This window comes from Gossypium hirsutum, chromosome D01 (genome assembly GCF_007990345.1).
Source record: "Gossypium hirsutum isolate 1008001.06 chromosome D01, Gossypium_hirsutum_v2.1, whole genome shotgun sequence".
Classification (NCBI taxonomy): domain Eukaryota; kingdom Viridiplantae; phylum Streptophyta; class Magnoliopsida; order Malvales; family Malvaceae; genus Gossypium; species Gossypium hirsutum.
The window spans coordinates 48,374,770-48,391,614 of NC_053437.1; the positions used below are offsets into that span (position 1 = coordinate 48,374,770).

Sequence of the window (16,845 nt, forward strand, 5' to 3'; positions counted from 1 at the left end):
CCAACAATAATGGAGCCATCTACTACCTTTTCGCGAACAAAAAATAGATCAAGCTCAACATGTTTGAATTTGGAATGCCAGACAAGATTAGTAGCTACGGCAACGGCACTAGAGTTGTCACACCAAATGGTAGAAGGATCGATACTTTGAAGGTGTAACTCTTTTAGTAACGAGACTAACCAAGTAATATCACTGGTAGCTGCAGCAAGACACCGATATTCAGCCTCAGCCGTAGACCGTGAAACTACTTACTGTTTCTTGAAACACCAAGAGATAGGTGTGTGACCAAAATTCACACAGTATCCCATCGTAGAGCGTCGATCATCAAAATCGAGCTCCCAGTTAGCATCTGCATAACCAACTAACGAAATTCGGTCAGACAAACGAAAAATAATCCCATAATTAAGTGTACCACATAAATACTGCAGGATTCATTTTAAAGCAACCATATGGACAGTAGTAGGCGCATACATAAACTGGCAGATACAATTTACTGCATAGGCAATATTAGGACGATTCGGGACCACATACTGTAAAGCACCTGCAAGACTTCTGTACTCATAAGGTTACTAAGACAATCCCTGTCATTCTTGGACAGAGTAGACGAGCTAACCATTAGAGAATGGACACTCTTCACACGAGACATAGAGCTCCTATCAAGTAGATCGCGAATGCTCTTTCTCTGACATAGATGAAGACACCCTTTGGAGGAATGAGTAACTTCAATCCCTAGAAAATAGTGGAGATCAATCATATCTTTAAGTGAGAATTCTTCATTCAACTGCTGAACAAAACTATTTATACAGTCAGGCACACCTCTGGTAATAATAATGTCATCCACATACACAAGCACATAAAAAATGGAGTTAGTTGTAACTCTAACAAACAAAGATGCATCAGATTTGGATACAGAAAAACCAATAGAAAGAAGAAAACACTTCAATTTATCAAACCAAGCACGCAGAGCTTGACGAAGTCCATATAGAGCTTTCTTCAGATGACAAACTAAAGGTCTGCCATTTGAACCATATTGAACATACCTCGAAGGTTGTTGCATGAATACCTCGTCAACAAGATCACCCTTCAGAAAGGCATTATTCACATCTACTTGACGGAGTTACCATCGTTTGAAGACTGCAATAGACAGAATTATGCGAATAGTAGTAGGTTTTACCACTGGACTGAACGTTTCTTTAAAATCATACCCAGGCACCTGAGAACACCCTTTTATTACTAACTGAGCCTTTCGACGAGCGATAGTACCATCAGGATTTTTCTTGACTTTGAAAAGTCATTTACACCTGATTACCTTGCGATTAGATGGTAACAGAATAAGATTTCAGGTGGAATTATTAATGAGAGCATCATATTCTGCTTGGATTGTAGCATGCCACTCTATGGTGAAAAAGGCGTCCTCAATTGTGTGAGGCACAAGAGCCTCAACAGACAGAGCCTTGAGCTTAAAAATGCCAGCTTTAGACCAAGTAACCATTGAATAAATATTTACTAGAGGCACAGAGGATGATGGAAGAAGAGGAGAGGATGAAGTATCAGTGGTAGGTACGATAAGACTAGGAATAACACTATCATTGGGTAAGGAGGAAGATCTATGTGGCTCATGGACAAAACCCACCTCAGCCTAAAGATTGGCAAAGACAGAGGGTAAAAGGCAGAAACCAAGAGGTGAAGATGATGCAAGCTGTAGAGAAGGTGAAACATCTAGTGGTTGAGAAGGGACAGTTTTAACAATAGAAACAAAAGTTAACATAGTACCAGACGAAGCCATGAAACCCCTTGCAACAGACGAAGGAGACAAAAACCTTTGTTCATCAAATACATGACAAGAAATAATGATCTTACCATCCAGCATAAGACATTAATAACCTTTGTGTTGAGAATTATATCCCAAGAACATACAAGGTTGAGAAAAAAAATCCAACTTATGACGCAAAAACGGTCGTAAATATGGAAAACAACAACACCCAAATATTCGTAAATGATAATATGTGGGAGCTTGTCCATAAAGAGCCTTATATGGAGTCTGACCATTCAGAACTAAGGTAGGAAGATGATTGATAAGATGAACAGCACAGCAAAATGCATAGCCCTAATATTTCATAAAAAGATTCACTTGGGCCAAAAGTGTGATACCCATATCAACAATATGCTGAGTTTACGTTCAACCGCTCCATTCTGTTCAGAGGTATGTGGACAAGACAACCGATGAACTATCCCTTGAGTTGCTAGTATAGACATGAAAGCTCAAAACTCTCCACCCTAATCACTTTGAAATTGTTTAATATTTTTCCCGAACTGAGTTTTGACTAATTGTTGAAACTGACCAAATTAATCGACTGCCTGTGACTTCTGACGAATAAGATAAATCCATGTAAACCGAGTGCACATATCAATAAAAGATACATAATACCAATTACAACCACATGCAACTGATGTAGGCCCCCATAGATCAAAGACAACCAAGGCAAACAGATCATTATATTCAGTAGTAGAGGTGAGAAAGGGCAATTTATGAGACTTTCCTTTTTGACATGCAGTACAAACATTATCAAAACAAAATTTAGCGGAAGTAATATTACATTTATCTAAAACAAATTTAACAACAAAAGCAGAGGGATGACCAAGACGTTTGTGCCATAGAGAAAAAATAGCACCATTGTCACATTTATTCGGGAGTCGAATAGGAGGATTAGGAGAAGCTTCAACAGACTGAGCAGTCGCAACTGGCAGAGAAAAGTGATAAAGCCCATCACGAATGTGGCCCCTCAATAAAATATCCCAGGTCACGATGTCCTTAACAACACAATACATCGGATGAAATTCAAAAAACAAGTTATTGTCAGTGGCAAACTGAGATACAGACAGGAGATTCTTTCGTATATTCGGTACACACAAAATATTAGATAAATGCAGCAATTTAAACTGTGTAGGTAAAACTGAATTACCAATGTACAAGATCTTAGTGGGAGTGCCGTCAACCATTAAAAGAGAAGAAGTACTTGAATATGGTGTAGAGTCATGCAAAGCAGAGACATCGCGACATACATGATGTGTAGCGCCTGAATCTGGATACCAAGACGCAGTTCCAACGGGCATAGAAATATAGGAATCAAGCCGTCACAGTTTGAACCGAATTGAATGGCATTAATATGAGACCCGGTGGAGTCAGAAAAATCAAATGCATGCAAATTGGGTAGACAAGGGAGCCCAATACAAGGGTCGGACCCAGTGTACACACGAGCTCATGGTTTGGTTCGCTAGAGAACAGACGGCCTAGACACATTACAAGCACCAACACCCGAAGCCCCAAGGTCTCGTCCATAACCAAGAGAAGTAATAAATTCTACACAATTTGAAGTTGGCCTATCGGGAAGAGGAAGATCTTGCGGCCCAAAAGAAGAGGAAGCTCCCCCAAAATCTTGACTTGGGCCAAACGGTAACTGTCCATTAAAATAACCAAGCCCAGTCAGCCTAGCATTAGCATGTCCATTAAATGAACCAGGCCCAATCGGCCTAATGACCCCATCAGTAGCAAACCTAGGCGCATGATACATCTCATGCCCAACGTCATATTAAAACTTTGACCCAGCATAGGGCCCACCATAATGGCCATCAGTACCTTGTAAAATGGGATTAGAAACCCTATTCTGTCGAGATGAAAAGGGTGCAGCATACGGCCAAAGATTTCCTCCCGCAATATTACCCTGTAGCTCCGCCGAGGCAGAACTATGAAGCATACCAGATACCGGTGACAAAAATGACACACTAGGACTAGAACAATCAACCAGATTTGACGCTCGAACAACCGACGACGACGGGCCATAATACTCATGATTATAATAGAAGAAGCACCTCTGGGTTAAATGCCCAAATCGTCCGCAGATCTGACACTATATGCGGGATTGAAACCCTCTCGCGCGACCTCTAGACGGGGGACGATCACCACGAATCGAGCCCACTAGAGCCGACGACAGAACGACTTCCAAAAGATTGGCATAAAGAGGCACATCCTGTACTGTGCGCTCGTACTGACTCTCATACTCAAGCAACACATCGATGAGACGTTGAAGCGGTAGAGGCTCCGACGAGAACGACAGTAAGGTAATGACAGCATCAAACTCTGGAGGTAAGCCCACAAGCACGATTTCTACTTTCTCTGCTTACAAGATCCGAGATCCAGAAGCCTCTATCAATGCACTTGTGTTTTGGATCTTTGCTACATACTCATTGACTGATAGACTTTATTTTTTAATTGAGTGAAGATCATGATGAAGACGAGAAAGCTTCATACCTGTAATGGCAGCGAAGAGACGAGTAGCAGTGTTTCATACATCACACGTCGTTCGAGCCTCTGTAAAAGAAGACAGGAGCGAGGGATTAATTATGGAGTAACCAAAAAGTAAGTAACCTTTCTTGTTGAACAAACGCCGAGGCATCTGGATTCAGAACGAACGAGTCCTCCAGAGACTGCTCAAACTGCAGTGGAGCAGGTACCGTTCCATCCAAAAAATCAGTTAGCTCGTATCCTTCAACGATTAACCTAACATGCTGCTGCCATTGAACGAAAGTGCTTTCATCCAACTTGACAGTCTCATGGCGAGGAAATGAGTGAACCAGCCTAGCACCAATGAACGCCAGAAATCCATGTTCGACGGAGGCAGAATCAGCAGAAGCTGTGGTGGTCATGAAAGCAGACTGAAAACAGGTCTCCAGCACCTTAGGCGACTGATACCATGTTAGCACCTACGGTGAGTTAGCAATGTAAATTGAACCAAATGAAACTATACTTAGTATTGAAAGAATGTATTTAGTAAAGAAAGAATCCTTTTGTGTTTAGTCTAGTATATCTTGTATGTACATTGTAACAATAGTATTTATAGAACACATGAGTAACTGCTATTGCTAACAACTAAAACTTTTTGAAAAACAAATTAATAGCTAATAGGCTAGGTGAATAACAGAGTTAGCTAGTACTCTTAACAAGCTCCTTACCAAATCTGAAGCCACCTGGATCCATGCTCAGTTAATTTGTGAAAGTTGTTTGAAAAGGAAAGAAAACTACCACTTAAGCTTGGTTGAAAACAAAACTCACCAAAAGGCACAATTTGCCAAAGCCCATTTTTTTTTTCATTAAAAGTGCTACGTGTTGCATAAGTTCTCTTATAGAATTCTTTTCTCTCTAGATTTCTTTTATTTTATTTTCTTTTCTTTTTAATTTTCAATCATGTAAATGGTAAACTTGATGTCCTATTATTGAAGTAGCGAAAATTCAATATAGAGATATACGTGTGGCTTTGTTTATAACTAAGTTCATTATTATAAGAAATTGCCTGGGTAATGGAAAGTCTGATACACTTTTATCAGCCTGGAATCCTAGTCCAGAATGGGGAAAGTCTATACATTTTCCTTGATTATGTTGTTGTGGTTATGCCTTAATATTTTTTTGATTATAATTTTTATTTCTTAAAAAAACTAAAAACTTATATTCCTTACAAAAATCATCTTTCAACATGCATAAATTTATACAATTCTAAATTCAAAAGTAGTTTAACAAAAAAGAAACAATCTGTTCAATTATCTCACGAGAATTTTTCCTTATCAAAAGAATGAAGAACAATCAAAACCCAGTCCAAGATTACTCCTCCCTCAAAATTCAAATTCATGTAAGAAGGGGTTTAAAGCTTTCATCATGAAACAATAAACTCATATTGATAAAAATAACAATAATAATAATAAAGTGCATGTACTGATCCAAATTCACCAAGAATAGTGCAGTAAATTCACCTTCTTTGCCTACCACCTTTATAAAGCTCCTCCAAGCTACAAAGCAACTGGGTTTCTTCTGCCAGTGCCTTTTTGTTCCCTTGGATCCCAATGCCACTATTCCTCTGATAAAGAACATGTTAAAAAATTTAGTTTCTTATTATAAAGAAACCAGTCAAAAACTCATATAAAAGAACTCAATCTAGAAACCTCACAAAAACTTACTTACTCAACGTCTCAATTAGCCTTCAAACCACCAATATTGTTCATTTGATTCTTAAATTCAAGGAAAGTTTTTGGCTTTTTAAAATAGAGTTTTTTTTTATTTGGGGTTTTAAGTAAGTAGGGTTTGCGATTGAAGAAAAGTTCTTAGAGAAGGTAGTTTTCAATTTAGCAAAGAGATTTTCAATTCAATGGTGTATTGTTGAAGATTTAGGGATTTAAAAAAGGGGTTTTTTATTCAAAGAGAGTTTGATTTTCAATATGAGATTTCAACTAAAAAAGCAAAAGGTTCTTGGAAATTGAGCTTTCTACAATGACTCAAATGGAAAAAAAATTTCTTTCAACATTCACTTGTTGTGACGATCAAGAGAATTTTTTGGTGATTTTTTTCTTTTTTTGGTTTTTTCTCTTCAAAAATTGAATATGACTATTAAGTTTAAGGGTTAAGGTTATTATTTATTTTCTTTGGTTTAACTCATTACAAAAATTGTAGTTAAAATTTATTGTAATCAAAATTAATTAAATTAATTTACTTATATTGACAAATAAAAAAGTCACATCAAAAAAAATTTTAATATCATCGATAGTAAAAAAACAAATTCAAACTTAACTGCCACATCATCTTGACTGTTAAAAATTAATGAGCAACATCAATTAAGGGTTTTTTTTACTGAGCTTTGACAGCTCAAGTACCCAATTGAGTAAAAAAAAAGACAGAAATTAATTTTTTTAAGTTTGAAATTTTTTTACACTCTTAAGCTAAATGAAAATAATATAGCATTGTGTTTTACTTTACACTTTTAAAGGTATGAAGTCAAAAAAAAAAAAAGAGTAAAGTCTAGTGCTTTATGTTATTCACCATATTTTGTTTCTCTTTCCAAAAAAAAAATATTAATATTGAGTCAAGCCTAAAGTGCAAATATAAAATTAAGTCATGTAAAAAAAAAAGGAGAAGATAAAATTAAGTCTTGATTATCACTTTTGGGTAGAAAGATAAAAAAAAAAAAAGTGATCTAACAGCTTCTTGCCACTGCCATGGCAAAACTAGAAACACAAATCTCAAATAATACTCGTAACACTTTAAGATCTTGATTTTACATAATAATTCTACAATCTCCAAAGTTACTAATACTGAGAATTATTTGATACGAAATTGAAATTAGTTTTGGATTTGATGGAGAAAAATATTATAATATTTTGATTTCTTTTCTCTTGATTTTCTTTTTTGTTACATAAATTTTAAGAGAGTATTTGATATAATGAAAAGTTAATATTTTTTATGGAATTTAATTAGTTGAAATGTGATTCTAATGTTTGGTACATAAATATTAGCTTACTTTTATGGGAATGTAACATTCCATTCGAAGTTATTTTCCCACAAACAATACAAAGCAATTCCCTTAATGATTAGTGAAAAAGCGACTTTTTTGTATACGGGAAAAATATGAACTTGTTAGGACAAAATTAGCCTTCTTTAATTTGTGTTTAGGATTAACATTTAAGATGAATGAATTTCTATTGTTATAAATATTTTTATAAAATTATTTTTCATTAATATACACTATATATAAATACATAGAAAAAATTTGCAAATTTTTTTAAAAATTAATTATAACTTTACTCATAAAAGATTATGCTCGCATTTGAGAAGGGAAACATCCATATATGACCAAATGTAGTTAATGTTAATGTTTCATAAATCAAGCTAAGTATGAGACTTCCGAAGGTGTCCCGACCTTGTTTAACGCACTTGGTATATTTGTAATTGTTTCTGATAACATCACCCAAAAAGATCAAATATTTGTTTAGTACATAACCAACTCCCACCCAAAATGAATAATCAAAGCCCACCCCAAAATTTTTTAACCACCACCTAAATGAAACGATGCATTTAATTATCAATATTTTGCACAATTCTCACTTCTTCCTTTCTTCTATCGTTTGTAACCGTTGCTTTATATATTTCTTCTTCATCCGCAATCATAATGTTGGAATTTAGTTTCATTAGTGTGGTAATTTTGTCTATATGTATTTATAATTTTTCGATTAAATTGATTTAATAAAATATTTTTCAGTCTCATTAATATCTCTACATATTTTCCTCGATAGTTTTTGCACGCAAAGAAAAATAAAACAAATATTTCTCATTGATTAGCTAACGTTTAGCTAATATTAAAGCAATATTACGTAGTTAGATTGTAATACAAAAAGACAAATTAAATTAGTAGACAATCTAAACATGTTCTTAGTTTAATCATAATTTAGCAAATCGATAGAAAGACTAATATGTCGTCTATCAAGTCCAATTAGGGAGATATCCTATCTTAGGTATCAAAGCAGATTGTCGAAATCATTTTTATTTTTTGGAAAAAACAAAAATTAGTTGTCGATGAAAATTTGGAGTCGCCACCAATCTTTTATTAAGGTGTGATTGGATCACCTAAAACGACTTTGGTCTACGAGTTTTTAGAAAAACAAGTTCGGGAGTCAGTTACGTCCGAGGAAGGATTAGCACCCTCATAACGCCCAAAAAATTGGAACCAAATTGATTAATCAGTTTCTTAATGTCGAGAATTAAAAAATATTCAATCCTTGATTAAATCAAGTTATTTATTAAGACTCTCTCATTTAGGAGAAGAAATGTCACACCCAATGCGTTAGGGCACGACATCTCGTATCCTCAAAAATGAGTTGGTCCTAAAGACTTGTGTAATAAAATTTAAGAAAATATTTAATTGTTTAAAATTTATGAAGAAATCGCGGTCCAATACGTTAGGGCACGATTTCTTAAAATCCCAAACATTGAATATTTCCTTTATTATTTTTAGAAAAAATCTTTGTCTCAAGAAGTCAACACGTCGCATCCAATGCATTAGGACACAACATATTGAATTTCTAATAACAAGCTTTTCATATTATTTTTGATTAAGGAGCAATTCTCGATTGTTGGATTTAACGAAGAAAATTGGAACCCAATACGTTAGGGCTTAATTTCCTTGAAAATCTTAAATACGAGTATTATCTCTATTCTGAAAATTTTCTATTTTTAAATTTGAGTAAAAAGATGATGTAATGTTATATTGAACGCATGTATAAATGTCGCAATAACAAATAACAATAATAAATACAACAATGGCATAGAAATAATATAAACAAATAAATAAACGAAAATAAAAAATAAACAATGACAATGTAAGAATATCAAATAAATGAGAAAAATAAAAAAAATACTAAAACATAAATCAACAAACAAATGAATGAAATAAAAAAATGCATAATATATACATTGGAATTATGAAGAATAAGATGGCATACATATGAATTTACATATAAAACTTTGGATTATAAAGTTTATATAACAAAATATATAATGCATTTATGCAAATAAAGAAACATATAAACATATATATACAAAAATTATGAAATATGTGTTTAACAAAATATATGTATTTGAGCATTTAAAAAATAAATAAATATGTATGTATACAAAAATTAAAATAATAAAGAATATGTATATGCGTATAAAATATAAATGTATATATGTAAAAATAAAAGTTATGCAAATAGAATAATAATAATATATATAAAATATGTGCAGGTATTTATAAAAGTTTTTTTTAAATGTATGTATATTATTATAAAAAATAATGTGTATGTATATATATATAATAATAATAAAAATAATAAGAATAAGAATAATAAGAATAACTTAATAACAAATAGAGATTAAATCGAAACTAAACAAAACTTTAGGGCCAAAATTAAAAATAAAAATAAAACTGAATCAAAATGAGCGAGAAAGGAGGAGGACAAAACGCGCAAATTCCCCATTTGGGGCCAGAACGCGCGGACCCTGCTTGCGGGCCGGGTCAATGTGCGGATCTGGCCCTTTCAAAACGGTGCTGTTTCGTCAGGCTATTTAAGCCACAATCAATTCACAAAATTTCATTTTTTTCATTTTTTACAAAAAAAAACCTTAAAAAACCTCTCAATCTCTCCCTTCTCCTCTGTTTTTGTATTTTGGGCCTTGTATTGTTCTGGGCCAACTTGTTTTGTTCTGGACTTGTAGAAAAACAATGGACTTTTTATTATTTTCACTTATTAAGGGCCGGGTAAAATTTAGGTATTACAGCTGCCCCTCTTTGCTCGTTATCGTGTAACGGGAACGGAGCAAAGACTTTAAAAATGCTCAATTTTACCCAGTCGTGTTGGACCTTGGTACTCTTCTTCTTCAAGTAGCATCATTCCTTCCTACTGCATCTTCAGAGGTATAGGAACTAGTGCTTCAATCTACTCCATTGCAATATTAAAGGGATATGGTTTGTACATTGTAGTTTCTCAAAATTTGCTATATTTAATCTACTCCACTGCAACTTCAGGGAGATAAGACTTATAGCTTCAACTTGATCTGCTACAACTTAAAGATGAATTTGATGCGATCTGCTCTGCTGTAATTTCAGAGAGGTAAGATCCATCATTCTAATTCACTCTACTACAACTTTAGGGAGATAGAATTTGTTTATTCAGTCTGCCCCACAGCAATTTCAGGGGGATGAGACTTGCTTTCTTGAGTCTGCTCCACTGCAACTTCAATGAGATAAGACTCACTTTCTTGGGTCGACTCCACTGTAATTTCAAGGAGATAAAACCTGCTATGATATGCTCTCTGCAACTTTAGAGAGATAAGATCTATCACTTTAATCCGCTCCACTGCAACTTCAGGGAGATTGGATTATTGGCTTTAATCTACTCCACTGCAACTTCAGGGAGATAAGATTCGCTATCTTCAGTTTTTTAAATTACAATGTTGGGGAAACAAGATTCGCCGTCGTGGTTTCAATCTGTTCTATTGTAATGCCAAAGAGATAGGATTCCCTTCCCACAGCTTTAATCTGCTTCTCTTCAGCTACTTCAAGTCTTAACGCCAGGGAGATAAGATTCGCTGCCCTCAGCTTTAATCTGCTCCGCTGCAATGCTAGGGAAACAAGATTCGCTACCTTTAGCTTTAATCTATTCCACCATAATGCCAAAGAGATAGGATTCGCTGCCCATAGCTTTAATCCGCTCCACTTCAGCTATTTCAAGTGTTAACGCCAGGGAGATAAGATTCGCTGCCTCCAGCTTTAATCTGCTCCGCTGCAACGCTAGGGAAACAAGATTCGCTACCTTTAGCTTTAATCTATTCCACTCTAATGCGAAAGAGATAGGATTCGCTGCCCACAGCTTTATTCCGCTCCACTTCAGCTATTTCAAGTCTTAACGCCAGAGAGATAAGATTCGCTGCCCTCAGCTTTAATCTGCTCCACTGCAACGCTAGGGAAACAATATTCGCTACCTTTAGCTTTAATTTGTTCCACTATAATGCCAAAGAGATAGGATTTGCTACCCACAGCTTTAATCCGCTCCACTTCAGCTATTTCAAGTCTTAACGCCAAGGAGATAAAATTCGCTGCCCTCAGCCTTAATCTGCTCCGCTATAACATCAGGGAAGAAAGATTCGCAATCTTCAACCTATTCCACTGTTAACCAAGGAGATAGGATTCACAACCTATTCCACTGTTGACCAGGGAGATATGACTCACCTATTCTATTGCTGACCAGGGAGATAGGACTTATAATATTCAACCTATTCCACTATTGACCAGGGAGATAGGACTCACAATCTTCAACCTATTCCACTACTGACCAGGGAGATAGGATTCACAATCTTCAGCCTATTCCACTGATGTCCAGGGAGATAGGGCTGGGGTTATCGATCTACTTCGCTGTCGGTGTAGGAAGACAAGATCTGCTATTTTTAACCTGCTTCGCTGCAACCCGAGGAGGCAAGGCTGGTGTCTTTGATCTGCTTCGCTGTCGATGCAGGAAGACAAGATCTGTTATCTTCACTGATCTGTTCTCTGGGGAACATGACTTGTATAATGAACCTAATTATGCCTAATGATTAGGATGGCATAAAATGAATCAAATGCCCCTAACTAGACATGTGTTAATGGTGTTTGCACGACTGCATAATTTTTTTTTTGAGAATGATCCCACCTAGGTTGTTATTGCTCGAAGTTTATTAAGGCTTTAACACTGACGTGCTACAACGCATTCTTTCTTGGCTGGCTTTTCTGAAGAAACATTTAGTCAGGTTGCCCCCCACTGTAAACCTCAAAGTTCAATCCATTAGGGCGCAAAATTTGTACCATCATTCTCCCCCTATAACCCAGAGGTAGGAATATATGGCTTTTCCTTAATCCTCTCTTATCACAGTTCAGGATCTAAATCTTTCTGGTCTTTTACACTATTCCTAGGGTGTCGTACCAAAGGCTCATGTGTAAATGAAGGCTCTCTTCTCCGAGGTAACTTCTTCGTATTGCCTAGTGATCATTACTTGCTTGTTTATTTAAGCTTTGTCATCAACACAACTTGTTATTTTGTTCAATCAATACTTTTGACAACAAAATCCAAAGAGAAAATCCTAATTTAGATTCTTCCTTTTCAGATTTCCAACCTTTAAACTTGGTGCGCTCTAAACAATAGTCCTATTTCAGGTTCCTGTATTATTTAGAAACTTCTAGAGTAATATGCAAAACTTCCCTTGTGAAAGTTTTATTAGTCCATTAATCAACATGCTTACAAAAAAGGTCATAACAATGTATAAGAATAAGGTTGGTTCTGAGCATAGCCAAAAAAGAAGGATAACAAAGAAATTGATTGGGAATGTGTATCTTGAAAAAGAATGAAGTATTCCAATAATAACAAATTCAATATAAATAGTATAAAAATTGGATGCCCTAGACATCGCAGCTTGAACTTCTCTATACAAACTTTCTGAGTTTGACATGTGTTTAGGAGATCTACAGTACTCTGTCGATGTCCCAAGATATCGCCTACCCTTTCCTATTGATTCAGGTATAACAATGTCACCACATACCCTAATCCGGTCAAAATTCAAGTTGCTCTGATCATCTCGTGCCTCATTCTGATCAATATTTGAGCCGCCCTTTTTTGGGTTTTTAACTCAAATCCCCTTTTGGTCTATGGTGCCCTTTGTGGGTTTTCACCCTAGCCTCTCCATTTTTATTTTTCACTTTCATCTTTTTCCATTTTATTTTATGACTCAAAGTGCCCCTTACGGGTTTTCACCTTGGTCCTTTCTCCTTCTTTAAGCGAAGTGTTTCTTGACTGAATCTGAGTTGACAAGATTAGGCGATCAGTGCTTAACATAATGATCTTCCCAATCTGGCATTCATTTCCCTCTAAAGTCCCTTTGTAAAGGAATGATCTTTTCCAACATCCAGCCTTCTCGTGGAATTCTTTAAGATGACCTTGATTATTATGGCTCGTATCATTTTTTTCTGGTACATCTGACCCTGATAAATAGCTTTTAACCCTTTTCCTAGGTTAGATCCATTCTGCTTCATCCGACTCTAGCTCAACTAATACTCGGAGAGAGGGATTTCAATAGGTAAAACTACCTCAATCCCGTAAACCAAAGAGAAAGGTGTTGTCCCGGTGAACGTCTTGATAGATGTTCGACAAGCAAGGATGGCAAAATGGTAATTTCTCATGCCAGTCATTGCAAGTCTGAGTCATTTTCCTTTAACTTTCTTAATATTCACCTCTAGGCAATTTAGTGATGAATCGTGGTGTCTGATTTTGAATTGATTACAGACCGCAACTGTCGTGCTATTGTTCAAGCTCAATGCATTATCCAATGTAATCCTCTCTGAAATTCTATATATGATGATATTAGCGTATAAAATAGCATTTACCCGTTTGTTGAAGTAATTAATGATCTCAAAATAAAGCAATACCCATAAGAAACCTTCGATGATGATAACGTCCATGCCCCATTTTGCTCAAAATTTGAGTCACCTTTTTCGGGTTTTCATCTCAAATACACATTTGGTCAAAGCGCCCTTTGCGGGTTTTCGCTTTGACCTTTTCTTTTTCTTTTTCTTCTTTTCGATTTGGATGACCTTTTATTTTGACTTTGATTTTTTCAATTTTTTTCTTTCTTTTTTTCTTTCTTTTTTTAATGCATCTAAGCTCATAGCGTTAGGTAAGTCCTTGTTATCTCTTTCGAAGAATCTTCTTTGATATCAGATTTCTAGGGCGAACTTACTACAGAAAACTTTGGATCTTCCTCTTCAATCAGGATAGAATCCAATAGAACTTTAAGAGATGGAAACTCGTCTTCAAATGGGTAAAGCTATGCTGAGTTAACTATAAAAGCATTACCCTGGCAAAGAATTCTCATTGCATTGTTCACACTGCGAATTTCTGACATCGTGCTGCTGTGCAAATTTCATTATCAGCGCTTGTCCTGGGCATATCCTGGTATGATCATACAAAGACATCTTTGAACTTTAGAAATAACTCAACAAAGTCTTGCTTCGTCTTGGCAGTCAAGTCAATTCTAATCTTCACCCAGCTTACAATTTCTAATGATTCCTTGTGAGGTAGGCTCTGTCTATCCCATCCTCAACAAGTTTGGAAATAGGCTACAATCTATGTCATTTTCAAAGTCATCAGATCCCTCTAAACACCTGTCTCGCTCAAAAGGAGGTTCGAAATCTGTAGCAGTGTCACTCATGTCATTGGTATCTAGGGACCCATAGTAAATACCAAAGAATTTACAAAAGAATGTGTGAATTTATGAGTAATTATTTGTACAATATGATTATAAATGAATAAAGGAATAATGTGGAAGAAAATCCAAAAGAATGAAAGATTAATAATGAAAGAATATTGGCTCAAAAATAAATATAAATATGTATTTTATTAGAATAACGATGTTTAGACATGAACCTATTTCATAAAAAAATTCTTATTTCCCCTAGGCTAGAAGCAACAAGTGTGTTCTGAACATTACTCTAAATATGCTCTAAATGCTACAGAAATTTCTTTTACACTCCGATTATTTAGAGCACTCTCAAGTTTATAAGGGTGGATATCTAACAAGGTCTTTTTTCAATTGCGTCTTCATATACGGCGTTGATGTAAACGCTTCCCAACACTTCTTCATTCATTGCATTCTCCCCAATTATCAATGTGGTTGGGTAGCAGATTTTCTGCACTGGAGGCTTCATCGAACTTGACAATGCCTATATTAATGAATCTTTCAACTATCTTTTTAAATGCGGTGCAATTTTCTATCTAGTGCCCCGCAATTCCTGCATGGTATTCACACTGAGCATTTGTATTATACCATTTAGGAAATGGAGGCAACATTGGTTTCTGGTAGAAAGGGGACACCACATGTGCATTAAATAGGCTTTGATATAGCTCGCTATATGACATCGGTATAGGCGTGAACTGAGGCCTTTTGTATATTTGCCTTAGTGTAAGATTCTCGCTTTAAAGGGCTCTGATGGCTGGTGGTTTCTGTCTTTGGCCGGCCCACAACGATTGGTTTTGAGTGGCCCTTGTTATATCTACCTGCATTATCTCCCTTATTCCCCTTCCTCTTTGGGGCTTTTATAGTATCTGGGTACTCCACCCTCGCCTGTTTTATTTCTGTTGGATTATCAAGAGTAATAGGATTGGCTAGATTGTTCCTAAAATTAGATCTTGAGCCCATTGGGCGATTTATTGGTGTTAAGGTATCGATCTGATATTGTTGAGATTTGATAGTAAGGGGTACCCTTTGTGGACGCATATCTGGCTGGACACTTATCGGGGTAAAACCTGAGGGATAAACAGGGTCTTCATTATCCTCCCCAAAGTGGACAACTAGGCTTTCCTCTCTTTCTAACCCTCGAGCCAATAACTAGGTTAACTGGTTTATCACATTACTTTGGAATTCTAGCATCTGATCTTTCATATCTTGTTGAAATTTGGTCAATTGCTCTAGCATCTGTGTTTACATCTGCTCTCTTCTCTCCAATCTTTGGTCCATGCCTCCTGACTTTGCTTAGGTATGGTAACGGTGTTTGGTAGGTTAGTGGGTTTCCAGAGTAACTAAGGAATGATTTATATCAATTAGAATCTTTTAATATTTTTAATGTATATGAAGCAATGCAATGCATGAATGCACAAAGGCGTCAATTTTGATTCAATTCCATTTAAGAAAACTTTACTAGAAATTAAATTTCTTTACATGAAGTGAATTACAAATAAAGCTTTGTTCTATTACTCAGAATTCTAATTTTCCTAAGTAAAAAAGCTAACTCTTGCCCCCGGTCCGATTCTAATTCATACTTTACACTTAGCATGTCTGCTTGTGCTGCCAAAGTCTGTATGTGATCAGCTACTTCTCGAATCTGGACCACAGGTTCCTCCATAATATGATCTCTGCTCCTAACTTGATTCCGAAAGTAGTAAAGCTGTTCATTATTACGACTTTCATTTACTTCCAAGCTCTCGATCCGGATCTCACAATTTTGCAGCGCCGTTTCTAGCTCTTTTATTTTTTCCTTCATTTCATCAATCTTGCTTAAGCTTGCCCTCAATTGTATCGCAGAGTTTCGATTTCGATAATGACAAAGAGATCTTTCCAACTCAGTCACCCTATCCTTTAATTCACCTTTTTCTCTTTGGCTATCTGACAAACTCTTTTCTAAAGCCTCGTTACGCATCAGCATCTCTTGGAATTTTCGTTCCCATCTATCAGCTTTGTCATTCTCTTCTCGAATTTCTGCTCGCCATTGTTCTGAAGTTTTTCCCAACCTGGCAGTTCTCATTGACAGACGTAACATTTTATAATCTGTCTTCAAACCATCCAACTCCTCCTCAACCTTGTTTCCCTTTTCTTAATTTTTCAGTTTCGAGCTTTTGAACATCTATGTCTAATCTTAAGTTTATCTTCTCTTCCTCCATTTGTTCTATCTTCTTTTCTAACTCCGCATT

The 16,845-nt window shown here is 35.8% G+C and overlaps 1 protein-coding gene and 1 long non-coding RNA gene across 6 annotated transcripts; both read right to left on the reverse strand.

Moving 5' to 3' along the window:
- Nucleotides 1-2,380: 2,380 nt before the first annotated feature.
- On the reverse strand, nucleotides 2,381-6,416 carry LOC107921115 (uncharacterized). Of its 5 annotated transcripts, none has more exons than XR_001690945.2 (4): nucleotides 6,007-6,407; nucleotides 5,803-5,906; nucleotides 4,310-4,743; nucleotides 2,381-4,174 (listed from the first exon to the last, which is right to left on the reverse strand). It is a non-coding gene; the product is annotated as an uncharacterized lncRNA (long non-coding RNA). The 5 variants fall into 5 exon arrangements; XR_001690946.2 differs by having other exon boundaries at nucleotides 2,381-2,811; nucleotides 2,964-4,743; XR_005909483.1 differs by having other exon boundaries at nucleotides 4,310-4,761.
- An 8,602-nt stretch (nucleotides 6,417-15,018) lies between these two features.
- Nucleotides 15,019-16,580, reverse strand: LOC121213934 (uncharacterized). Its single transcript, XM_041087312.1, has 3 exons — nucleotides 16,205-16,580; nucleotides 15,335-15,753; nucleotides 15,019-15,153 (listed from the first exon to the last, which is right to left on the reverse strand). Exons 1-3 carry the CDS (start codon nucleotides 16,578-16,580, stop codon nucleotides 15,019-15,021), a joined length of 930 nt encoding a protein of 309 aa, XP_040943246.1.
- Between the last annotated feature and the right edge of the window lie 265 nt (nucleotides 16,581-16,845).